The sequence below is a fragment of the Agelaius phoeniceus genome (assembly GCF_051311805.1).
Source record: "Agelaius phoeniceus isolate bAgePho1 chromosome W unlocalized genomic scaffold, bAgePho1.hap1 SUPER_W_unloc_1, whole genome shotgun sequence".
Lineage (NCBI taxonomy): Eukaryota > Metazoa > Chordata > Aves > Passeriformes > Icteridae > Agelaius > Agelaius phoeniceus.
Genome location: NW_027509866.1, coordinates 5,398,304 through 5,410,725, shown reverse-complemented (window position 1 = coordinate 5,410,725; position 12,422 = coordinate 5,398,304). Strand labels below are relative to the sequence as shown.

The window sequence follows — 12,422 nt, the reverse complement described above, 5'->3', positions numbered from 1 at the left end:
GCCTCTGACCACAGGGCTCTTTACCATCCCAGAAACGCCTGGGAGGTCTCCATGGAGCCCCTGTCTCTGTGTGTGACATTCCAGCTCTGGAACAGCCTGGAGATTCATGGAACCCTTCTGAGGGCCTGTGACAAATCTGATCCTTAGTAGGCAACCATCACCAGTCCACTGTTGCTATGGGCAGTTTCCATGGACACCATCACCAGCCCCCTGTTCCTATGCTCAGTCCCTTGGCAGCTCCATGGAGACCCCATGCCAGGGGTGGTTTCCATGGCCACCAAGGCTGGCACCTGCTGGGATGCTCGGTTTCCACGGGCCGGGCTTCAGGAATGGGATTCCCCAATTTCCTGCTCCCGCTAAAACCGCGCTGTCCTCGCTGCCCTCCCGCCTGCCATGGAAAGCACAAAAGGCAAAGATCCCGGGCTGGGAGAAGAACAATTTATTGGGAACAGCAACGAGATAAAGAACAAACAGGAACAGAAACAATATTGATAACAGAAGGGATAAATAAAACTGTTTACAGAAAAAACTACAACATCAACAACTAGTTCTTCCTGGCAATGTATTTCCTCCTGTCTGGAAAGGACACCCTTTTCCTCAGGGGGAGAGAGAGAGAGTCCCTTTCCTGCCCCTGGCAATGACCTGAGGTGGGAGTGAATGTAATGACAGGGCCATGGCCAGACCCTCATGTTCTCCAACCCCACATCATGTCATTGGCAGGGGCAGGAAAAGAAACAGGTGTCTTCCCAGCATGGATCATGGGGAACATGGATCACCAGGGCTCTGACCAACGTGGTGTCTCCAATGGGGGATAAAGCTGGAGCGGTTCATGAAGCTGTTCCTGCAGTTGGGGCATGTGCAGGGCTTCTTTTACTGGTGCCTCCGTTGGTGTTTTGTCAAGTGAGAGCTGCTGGTGAAGCTCTTCCCACACTGGGGACACTCGTAGGGCCTCTCCCCAGTGTGGATGCGCCGGTGGGTGACGAGGGTGGAGTTGTGCTTGAAGCCCTTCCCGCAGTCGGGGCAGAGGAAGGGCCTCTCATCCGTGTGAATGCGCTGGTGCTGGAGGAGCTGAGAGCTGGTGTGAAACCTCTTCCCACACTCGGGGCACTTGTAGGGCCGCTCCCCACTGTGGATCATTTGGTGGATGTTCATTTGGGTCTTCCTACTAAAGGTCATCCCACATTCCCCGCAGTTGTATGGCCTTTCCCCAGTGTGGATCCTCTGGTGGCAGATCAAGAGAGATTTCTGCCTAAATCTCTTCCCACATTCCCCACATTCATAGGGTCGTTCCCTGGTGTGGGTCTTCTGATGGGAGATCAGGTTAGAGTTCTGGCTGAAGCTCATCCCACATTCCCCACACTCATAGGGCTTCTCCTGGGTGTGGATCCGCTGGTGCCTGATGAGGTGGGAGTTGCGCTTGAAGCCCTTCCCACAGTCAGGGCAGCAGAAGGGCCTCTCATCCGTGTGAATGCACTCATGCAGGAGGAGATCAGAGCTGGTGTAAAACCTCTTCTGACACTGGGGACACTCGTAGGGCCTCTCCCTCTCCCCAGCGTGGATGCGCTGGTGGGTGATGAGGGTGGAGTTGTGCTTGAAGCCCTTCCCACAGTTGGGGCAGCGGAAGGGCCTCTCCTCAGTGTGAATCTGCTGGTGCTGGAGGAGACTGGAGCTGGTCTGAAACCTCTTCTGACACTCAGGACACTCGTAGGGCCTCTCCCCAGTGTGGATGCGTTGGTGGATGATGAGGGCAGAGCTGCAGCTGAAGCCTTTCCCACACTCCCCACACTCGTAGGGCCATTCCCCAGTGTGGATCATCTGGTGGCTGATCAGGGTGCTGCTCTGCCTGAAGCTCTTCCCACACTCCAAGCACTTGTGGGGCTTCTCCCCATCATGAAGCTGCCCATGGACCACCAGCTCTGAGCTCTGGCTGAAGCTCTGTCCACCTTCCTGGCTCAGGTTGGGTCTTTCCTCCTAAGAGCACCCTGGGCTGGGTTTGGAGCCCCTCCTCCTGTGGGATCTCTGGGGATTTTCCTCCCCATTGGATTCCTGTGCCCTGGAGCCACTAAAAATGGCCTCTTCCATGAGGTTCTGCTGTGGGGATTTGTCCTCCCTGGTCTCCATCCTCACCTCCTTCTCTGGGGGAGGAAGGACAAGGGGAGGATGGGATTTGCCTCCGTGCCACAGGGAAGGGGAAGGAGATCCCCCCAGTGCATCCCCAGCAGGACGGGGTTGGCAGCAGGGTTGTCCTGCAGCCGGGGGCTGTGCTAGGCTGGGAGATGGAGCAGGAGAGAGGGGGAAAGGGGCACTGACTTCCTCCTCACCTGCCTGCGTGTCCCGGGGCTCCTTCCTCTTCCTTGCAGCCTCCTCCTCCATCTGGCAAAGGTTTGGGGATGTGAAATCCTGTTTTGGGAGGAAAGCAAGGGATGAGCGCATTGAATTTTTACTGGTTTGAAGACAAACCTTGGGGAGAGTCTAAACCAGAATTACAATTTAATAAGAAAAGAAGATCAAGGCAATGATACAGAAACACTGCCTTAAACTGACAGAGTCAGGATATAACCTGACACCCTGTTGGTCAGGGTGGTGGCAGCAGTCCCATTAAATGGTGGCTGCAGTCCTGTGGGAGTGATGAGCGTGATTCTGTCCAAGCAGTGATCCTGTAGAAGTGTCTGGTCTTCCTCTGAAGGTCCAGTGGTGGTTCTGGAGCTCTTGTCCTCTGGGAATCCAGTCGGCAAGCTGCTCCTGGTGTTGCAAGGCTCAGCTTATATCCAGGTAGGAATGCTTGGATCCTCCCCCTGGGCGGAGCATCCCACAATGGGAAGATGGAATTTTATCAGTCCTGAAGTGACACTCAATGGCCCATTCCCAGAAGATATCTCCCCTGGAGGGCGTTATCAGGGCTGAGTCATGGAAGAGATCAAGAACCCTGCCCCACCTGTTTATAGCAGTTGATGAAGATGGGCATTGAAAACATGCATTTGGTTCCATCTTACATTGCAGCCTGAAACAGTGGGGGAATCCCTGCTCAGGGGGTGAACACCACCCCCCTTACCCAAACTGGCTCAGGTGTAAAACCCCCACCCCGGGAAGGCCACACACACAGGGGACAATGTCACACTTGCCCTGCCCCAGGGGAGGTCTCTGTCCCTGTCACTCCCTTGCTCTTCCCCCTTTACTCTTTCTTTCCATCTCTCTCTTTACCCCGCATTTACTGTTCAATAAAATCCACTTTGGATTTGGTCTCATTAGCACTTTAATTGGGGCAGAGGCATCTCTCTAACAATTTTACTAACCTGATTGTGATATTATTTTGGCACAGTGAGTTCAGGGCACTGTTCTCTGACCCCAAGTGACTTTGACAACAGCATTGTTCCCTCCTCTGAGGAGGTTGTGGTTCTCTCTGGAGGAACTCTTGGAAACTTGGACGCAGCTTCCTCTGAGCAACTTACAGGAGAACTGATGAGGAAAATGGCTGTTGTCGGTGGCCAGTGTAAAGAAAATATTTTGATGCCCTTTCTTGAACAGCTTGTTAAAATCACTGGAGGAAAGGGAGAAAAAATACCAGCGAAACTAACAAGGTTCATTCACCCCAAGGTGAGGAACACAGGGCTGCTGAAAGTCTCAAAGAAGCCCAGCTCAAGCAGCTAAATTCCCAAATAACTCCCAAATTCACAGGCTGGTGGGCTTTGCCAAGTGTGAGAATCATTTGTCTCATTGTCCCTGTCACCTTTGTGACAGCTACACAGAGCTTTCCCTTCCTTTTCATACTCTATATTGGGCCGAATTTCCACCTTTCTTTTATCAGAATGCGCCAGCAGCGGAGCTGGAGCTGTGCAGAAACCAGTGGAAATTGGAATTGCCACAGAATTGCTTGTACTTCAGTTTATTAATGTTTGGGATTTGTTTGCATTTCCATCACAATTGTGTTTAGGGAAGAGCAACTTCAAGGCATTTTATGTAGGGTTAAGTTTGATTTCTGTCAAGAAACAATTTTACTTTGTCCGGTGCCCAGTGGATGCTCAAGGGGTCTCTGAGCCTCTCACACTGGGGGATGCTTGGGAGGGGCTTGGGAGGGTTTGTCCCCATCCCTGTGACCCCAGGCCATTCCCCAGGGGTGTCCCTGTCCCTGTCACCCCAGGCCATTCCCCAGGGCTGTCCCTGTCACCCCAGGCCATTCCCCAGGGGTGTCCCTGTCCCTGTCACCCCAGGCCATTCCCCAGGGGTCTCCATCATTCTCACCCAGGGAATGCCTGGGGGGTCTCCCTCCCTCTCTCCCCTGTGCCAGGGGGTGCTCGGGGCAGTCTCTGTCCCTCTCAGCCCAGGGGATGCTCGGGGGTCTCTGTCCCCTGGCCCTGGGGGATGCTCGGGGGGTCTCCATCCCTCTGGCCTCAGGCAATGCCTGTGCAGGGCTGGGCACCAGGGGCTCTGTGTCCCTCTCACCGCTGAGGCTGCTCGGGGCTGGGGGGGCTCTGCCACCTTCTCACCCCTGGCGAGGCCGGGGGGGTCTCTGTCCCTCTCAGCCCTGCTGGGACCCCACCCAAACATCATCGGGGTCACAGGGACAGAGACACCCCCAAAGCCCCAGAAGGGCTGAGCCTGGGATTTGGTTTGGGGCTGAGGATTTAGGAAGGGGCTGGAATTGGGGCTGGGCTTGGAGTTGGGGCTGAGATTTGGATTAGAGCTGGGATTGGGGTTAAGGCTAGACATGGGATTGGCTTTAGGGCTGGGGTTGGGATTGGGTCTGGGGCTAGATGAGTTTGGGGCTGGGATGGGATTAAATACAGAACTGTGAGTGTGTCTGAACATGGAGTGAGATTGAGACCAGGATCAGGGTCAGGTTTGGGACTGAGCTCACCCAGAGCAGGACAGGAGGGGATGTCACTGTGGGAAGGTTTGGGGAAAATACTGATTTGGGGAGAAACAAGGTATGAATGCCTTGGGTTGGGGATTCCTCCCACCCAAGTCCATCTCTAGAAGTCACATGATGTCCATAAAAACCTCCAAAAATCAAGAGTGAATAAAAAAAGCGCCACCAGGAGTGTCCCATTTCCAGTCTCATCCCTCTGGGGTTCTGGTGGTCCCCTGTCTCTGGGCTGTTGGGGATCCCATGGGTCCTGGGGATCCCCCCCTCTCCAGGGTCCTGCTAAGGGATGCAGGTGGATTTTGGGGTCCCAAGGTCCCTCTCTCCAGCCTCCCCTCAATCCAGCCTCTTGGGCTTCCCCCCTCTTCCAACCACCCTGTCCTGCTTTAGGGCAAATTTGGGAGAAAACCTCCAAAAGGAGTTTCCTCTGGAATGCAGATTCAGCAGCCCCACCCTCAGCCAGTTCGGGAAAATATTTCCTTGGATAAAAGTGGAAAAAAACACTTTATTTAACAGGCAAAGCATTCACCAGCACAAAAATTGAACAATATTAAGCAATAAAACCTCCTGCTGCTGGAAAATAGGTGACAAACTCCGAAAGTCCCTCCTTGGGCTGGGGCTTGGCTCACTCAGTGTCTTATCAGTCTCTTATCACTCTCTTATCAGTCTCTTATCAGTCTCTTATCAGTCCCTCCTGTATTGGAAATGCCGCGACCCAGGCTCAGCCCAGTGGGCCATAGGTGGGAGATGCCGGTGGTGTTCTGCGTGTTCAGTCCAGAGCAGGTTTAAACAGCTCCAAAGAAAAAGAAAAACAATAGTCCAGGGAACTTCTCTGCCTCAGAGAGCTAAACACTAACTAAAAGCAAAGGAGAGCTCAGTCCTGCCCTCTGTCCATCCAGGAGCCGGAATGTGGAGGAGTGAGTGCAGTGTATGAAAACAAACTGCAGCTTCTTCCTCCTCCCCTTGGCTCTCAGAACCAGCCTTAAAGGTGCAGAACTCATTTCTGGGCTAAACGGACCGATGGGGCACGAGCATCATGAAGTCACCCCAGGACGCGCCCCTGTCAGGGTCAGGGGGTCCCGTCCCCGCCTCATCTCCGGGCTGCCGGGGGTGTCCCAGCTCCGGTATCGCCCCTTCCCCTCTCCCCGCCCCGGGGGTCCCCCATTCCACAGCCCCGGCTCTCACGGGGATCCCCAAAACCAATGTCCCGCCCCGTCGGTACCGGGCCATCCCCACGTGGACCCCCCGGGACCCTCCCGAGGGGCGATCGCGGCTCCTCTGCCCCCGAAAAAGCTCCTCTTAGGGAGCCCGGAGATATCCGGGGCTCGAGTCCGGGATCTGCCGGCTCCGAACACGCTCCAAAAAAATCCTCCCAGAGACCCCTGGCTGGAGTTATTGAGCTACTAGAGCTGGGCTTCTTGTGGGACTTTCAGCAGCCTTGTGTTTCTCACCCTGGAGTAAATGAACTCTATCAGTCACTCTGATATCATTTGCTCCCTTTCCTCCAGTGTTTTTAACAAACTTTTCAAAGAAGGACAACAAAATATTTTCTTTTTCACTGGCCACCCACGACAGCCATTTTCCTCATCAATCCTCCTGTAAGTTCCCCAGGAGGAAGGAGGGACTGTGTCCAAGTTTCCAAGAATTCTTCCAGGAAGAACCACAACCTCCTCAGAGGAGGGTACCATGCTGTTGTAAAAGGCACCTGGGGTCAGACAACAGTGCCTAAACTCACAGTGCCAGAATAATGTCACATTCTGGTTAAGAAAATTGTTAGAGAGATGCCTCTGCCCCAATTAAGGTGCTAACAAGACCAAATCCTACGTGCATTTTATTGAACAGTAAATGTGAGGTAGAGAGAGATGGAAAGAAAGAGAAAAGGGAGGGACAGCAAGGGAGTGAGAGGGACAGAGACCTCCCCTGGGGCAGGGCAAGTGTGACATTGTCCCCTGTGTGTGTGGCCTTCCCGGGGTGGGGGTTTTACACCTGAGCCAGTTTGGGTAAGGGGGGTGGTGTTCACCCCCTGAGCAGGGATTCCCCCACTGTTTCAGGCTGCAGTGTAAGATGGAACCAAATGCATGTTTGCAATCCCCATCTTCATCAACTGCTAGAAACAGGTGGGGCAGTGTTCTTGATCTCTTCCATGAATCAGCCCTGATAACGCCCTCCAGGGGAGATATCTTCTGGGAATGGGCCATTGAGTGTCACTGCAGGACTGATAAAATTCCATCATCCCATTGTGGGATGCTCCGCCCAGGGTGAGGATCCAAGCATTCCTACCTGCATATAAGCTGAGCCTTGCAACACCAGGAGCAGCTTGCCTACTGGATTCCCAGAGGACAAGAGCTCCAGAACCACCCCTGGACCTTCAGAGGAAGACCAGGGCATTCTACAGGATCACTGCTTGGACAGAATCACGTTCATCACTCACACAGGACTGCAGCCACCATTTAATGGGACTGCTGCCACCAGCCTGACCAGCAACAGGGTGTCAGGTTATATCCTGACTCTGTCAGTTTAAGGCAGTGTTTCTGTATCATTGCCTTGATCTTCATTTTCTTATTAAATTGTAATCCTGGTTTAGACCCTCCCCAGGTTTGCCTTCAAACAAGTACAAAATTCAATGCGCTCATCCCTTGCTTTCCTCCCAAAACAGGATTTCACATCCCCAAACTTTTGCCAGATGGAGGAGGAGTCTGCAAGGAAGAGGAAGGAGCCCCGGGACATTCAGGAAGGTGAGGAGGAAGTCAGTGCCCCTTTCCCCCTCTCTCCTGCTCCATCTCCCAGCCCAGCACAGCCCCCGGCTGCAGGACAACCCTGCTGCCAACCCCGTCCTGCCGGGGATGCACTGGGGGGATCTCCTTCCCCTTCCCTCTGGCACGGAGGCAAATCCCATCCTCTCCTTGTCCTGCCTCCCCCCGGGAAGAAACTGAGGATGGAGACCAGAGAGGAGAAATCCCCACAGCAGAAACTCATGGATGAGGCCATTTTGAGTGACTCCAGGGCACAGGAATCCAATGGGGAGGAAAAGCCCCAGAGATCCCATAAGAGGAGGGGCTGCAAACCCAGCCCAGGGTGCTCTGAGGAGGAAAGACCCACCCTGAGCCAGGAAGGTGGACAGAGCTTCAGCCAGAGCTCAGAGCTGGTGGCCCATGAGCAGCTTCATGATGGGGAGAAGCCCCACAAGTGCTTGGAGTGTGGGAAGAGCTTCAGGCAGAGCAACACCCTGATCAGCCACCAGATGATCCACACGGGGGAATGGCCCTACGAGTGTGGGGAGTGTGGGAAGGGCTTCAGCTGCAGCTCTGCCCTCATCACCCACCAACGCATCCACACTGGGGAGAGGCCCTACGAGTGTCCTGAGTGTCAGAAGAGGTTTCAGACCAGCTCCAGTCTCCTCCAGCACCAGCAGATTCACACTGAGGAGAGGCCCTTCCGCTGCCCTGACTGTGGGAAGAGCTTCAAGCGCAACTCCACCCTCATCACCCACCAGCGCATCCACGCCGGGGAGAGGGAGAGGCCCTACGAGTGTCCCCAGTGTCAGAAGAGGTTTTAAACCAGCTCTGATCTCCTCCAGCATCCGCAGATTCACACGGATGAGAGGCCCTTCCGCTGCCCTGACTGTGGGATGGGCTTCAAGCGCAACTCCCACCTCATCAGGCACCAGCGGATCCACACCGGGGAGAAGCCCTACAAGTGTGGGGGATGTGGGATGAGCTTCAGCCAGAACTCTAACCTGATCTCCCACCAGAAGACCCACACCAGGGAACGACCCTATGAATGTGGGGAATGTGGGAAGAGATTTAGGCAGAAATCTCTCTTGATCTGCCACCAGAGGATCCACACTGGGGAAAGGCCATACAACTGTGGGGAATGTGGGATGACCTTTAGTAGGAAGACCCAAATGAACATCCACCAAATGATCCACACTGGGGAGCGGCCCTACCAGTGCCCCGAGTGTGGGAAGAGGTTTCACACCAGCTCTCAGCTCCTCCAGCACCAGCGAATTCACACGGATGAGAGGCCCTTCCTCTGCCCCGACTGCGGGAAGGGCTTCAAGCACAACTCCACCCTCGTCACCCACCGGCGCATCCACACTGGGGAGAGGCCCTACGAGTGTCCCCAGTGTGGGAAGAGCTTCACCAGCAGCTCTCACTTGACCAGACACCAACGGAGGCACCAGTAAAAGAAGCCCTGCACATGCCTCAACTGCAGGAACATCTTCATGCACCACTCCAGCTTCATCCCCCATTGGAGACACCACGTTGGTCAGAGCCCTGGTGATCCATGTTCCCTGTGATCCATGCTGGGAAGACACCTGTTTCTTTTCCTGCCCCTGCCAATGACATGATGTGGGGTTGGAGAACATGGGGGTCTGGCCATGGCCCTGTCATTACATTCACTCCCACCTCAGGTCATTGCCAGGGGCAGGAAAGGGACTCTCTCTCTCTCCCCCTGAGGAAAAGGGTGTCCTTTCCAGACAGGAGGAAATACATTGCCAGGAAGAACTAGTTGTTGATGTTGTAGTTTTCTCTGTAAACAGTTTTATTTATCCCTTCTGTTATCAATATTGTTTCTGTTCCTCTTTGTTCTTTATCTCGTTGCTGTTCCCAATAAATTGTTCTTTTCCCAGCCTGGGATCTTTGCCTTTTGTGCTTTCCATGGGAGGCGGGAGGGCAGCGAGGGCAGCGCGGTTTTAGCGGGAGCAGGAAATTGGGGAATCCCATTCCTGAAGCCCGGCCCGTGGAAACCGAGCATCCCAGCTGGTGCCAGCCTTGGTGGCCATGGAAACCACCTCTGGCATGGGGTCTCCATGGAGCTGCCAAGGGACTGAGCATAGCAACAGGGGGCTGGTGATGGTTGCTATGGAAACTGCCCATAGCAACAGTGGACTGGTGATGGTTGCCTACTAAGGATCAGATTTGTCACAGGCCCTCAGAAGGGTTCCATGGGGACTTTCCAAGAATCTCCAGGCTGTTCCAGAGCTGGAATGTCACAGGCAGAGACAGGGGCTCCATGGAGACCTCCCAGGCGTTTCTGGGATGGTAAAGAGCCCTGTGGTCAGAGGCAGTCACAGCCATTCCATGGTGACATCCCAGGAGTTCCCAGGATGCCAAAGAGCCGGGATGTCCCAGACACTCACATGGGTTCCTGTGATGGGCACAGTGGGAGCTTCAGGCAAAGTTTATTAGAGAAGCTTCTGTTGGGTCACGAGGTGCAGAAACGATCCCCAATGCTTCCCATAGATCCCCATATGTCACTCTTGAATCAGTGTTCCGTGCTTTCTTTCCAATGGAAAACAACCATCCTTATCCTCCAGGTGTCCATGTCTGAAATTGGGATTCCACCTCCAAAATTCTGTATATCCAAGGGTTGCTCCCAGGCACAATCTGCCAGTACCATCAAGCCTGGGTGGCCTGGACCTCTGGTGGCTGCCCCTGCAACACTGGGGCTGGGTCCTTCCCTTCCCATGGAGATCACTGGGACACTGTGGGGACCTCATGGAACCAAGGGGATCATTGTGGCACCACTGGAGCCCATGGAACCAAGGGGCCATGGTGACACAGTGGGGTTTCATGGAACCCAGAGACCATTATGGCTCTGTGGGGCCTGATGGAACCATGGAGACCATTGGGACCCTTCAGGGCCTGGTGTCACCAAGGGGGCATTATGACTCTTCAGGGCCTCAGGGAAGCAAGGGACCATTGGGACACTGTGGGGCCTGATGGAACTGAGGGAACATGGAACAGACCTGGCTGGTTTGGCTTCCCAGGGGTCCCCTGACAGGTCTGGCTGATGTTGGGATGTCAAGGGCTGCCTCTCATCAGCTCCTGGAACACTGGGGCTCTGTGCTTTTCTTGCTATAGAAAAGAACCATCCCTCTTTGTAAATGTCCATTGCCAAAATTGGTATTCTCTCAAAAATTTTCCTATATGCAAGGGTTTCTCTCAGAAAAAAACCTGCCACTTCTGGCTGCCTTGTCCTCTGGTGGTCACTCTCTTCTGCCTGGCAAACACTGGGGCTCTGTTCCTTCCTTCCTATGGAAAAGAATGAACATTCATGTCCAGGGTCCATGGCCAAAATGAGAATTTGGCTTCCCAAATTCCACATGTCCAAAGATTGCTCCCAGACAAAAGTAGCCAGGACAGACAGGTCAGGCTGGCCCTATCCTCTGGTGATTTTCTTATATTCTGAGCTGAATGCTTTCAGTTGAAAACACCTTGGGGAGGGCCCAGAGATCTCCCAAGAAGTGTTTTTGAGGTCTTGGGCACATGAACACTACATATGGACAAAGGAACTCTGTGCTCTGTGATGTTGTGAGGGTTTTGCATCACAGAAGTGATGTTCTAAGAGAAGCTGCTAGCAGTTTCCTCCGTGTCTGACAAAAAAACCAATCAGTAATCAGCTTTGAGAATTGACAATCTGTTAAACCACGAAAGAAACTGTACACGCCTCTGTGAAGACACATGTTAAAGATGGGAAAGCCTGGGAGGGTCTCTTTCCCTTCTGGCTAGCACAGAGGTAACAAGGCTGACCCGGCCCCGTCTCAGCCAGGCCGGGCCGGGCGGCTCCTGCCGTGGGGCCGGGCCCCTTCCCAGGGACCCCGCCAGGCCCCATCGGCTGCCGGGCAGGGCAGGGGAGGCCGCGGGGCTGAGGCCGGGCCGGGCCATGGCTGCAGTTGGGAACATCTGGGCCCTGCTGAGCCCTGCCCCGCCGCCAGCCCGGGCCCAGCCAGGATCCGCCGGGCCCCAGGAGCAGCCCCGGGCCGGGCCGGCTCGGCCAAGATTCTGCCACCCTTGGGCTTCAGCCGCAAGCCCCGGGCAGGGGCAGGAAAAGCCATCGGCCCCGGCCGTGCTGCTGCTGTGCTCTGGCCTGGCTGCTGAGGTCCTGGCCCTGCCCCAGCGCGGCCCATCCTGACACAGCCCCAGTGCAGCCGCTGCAGAAACCTCCATCATAAAACAGCTCCGGCCGCAAGCACCGAGCCCGGCCGGGGTCACGGAACCATCTGCAGGCCCCGGGTGAGATATGAACTCTTTCAGTGCTTCCATCCTCCCTCCAGTGAGAGAAAAGGACAAACTGCAGGCACACAGAGGAGCAACATGAAGACACCGAGGTCGCTGAAGAGGAAGTTGAGCCCCAGATGGGAGGGATGAGGAGATGCCTTGATCTGGGGGCTGAAATCCTCTTGTAAAGCTATGGGGAAGGATGTAATTGATACATCAGACTCTCTTTTTCCCTATAACTAATTTAAAATATGGGGAGATGACTTGTTCAGCAAAAACCTCCATGCTAAAGTAAGCAAATGATAAGTAGCTGTGATCCCATGAGAAGTTTAAACAGAGAAAGAGAGAAGAGTAATGAGATCCTGTGCTATCAGGGAGAGAAGAAGAAGATCTCTGTTCTCAGAGATGAAGATGATTTCAGAAATAGGTGAAGAGAATCTTTGCTCTTGAACAGCTCATCTTTAAACTCAAACCCCATAAGTTGACATTGCCCATAAACACAGCTGTGGGGAAAGCTGTGAAAAATGGGAGGGACTTCACAATTGCAGATTTTCTGG

At 54.2% G+C, this 12,422-nt stretch overlaps 1 protein-coding gene across 1 annotated transcript in view; it reads right to left on the bottom strand.

Annotated features, from left to right (window-relative positions):
• Positions 1–870: 870 nt before the first annotated feature.
• LOC143692459 (uncharacterized) overlaps positions 871–12,422 on the bottom strand; it is a 515,676-nt gene continuing 504,124 nt past the window's right edge. The window contains 1 exon segment of the mRNA XM_077172693.1: positions 871–1,881. Within this exon segment, the coding sequence (XP_077028808.1) occupies positions 871–1,881 (1,011 nt within the window).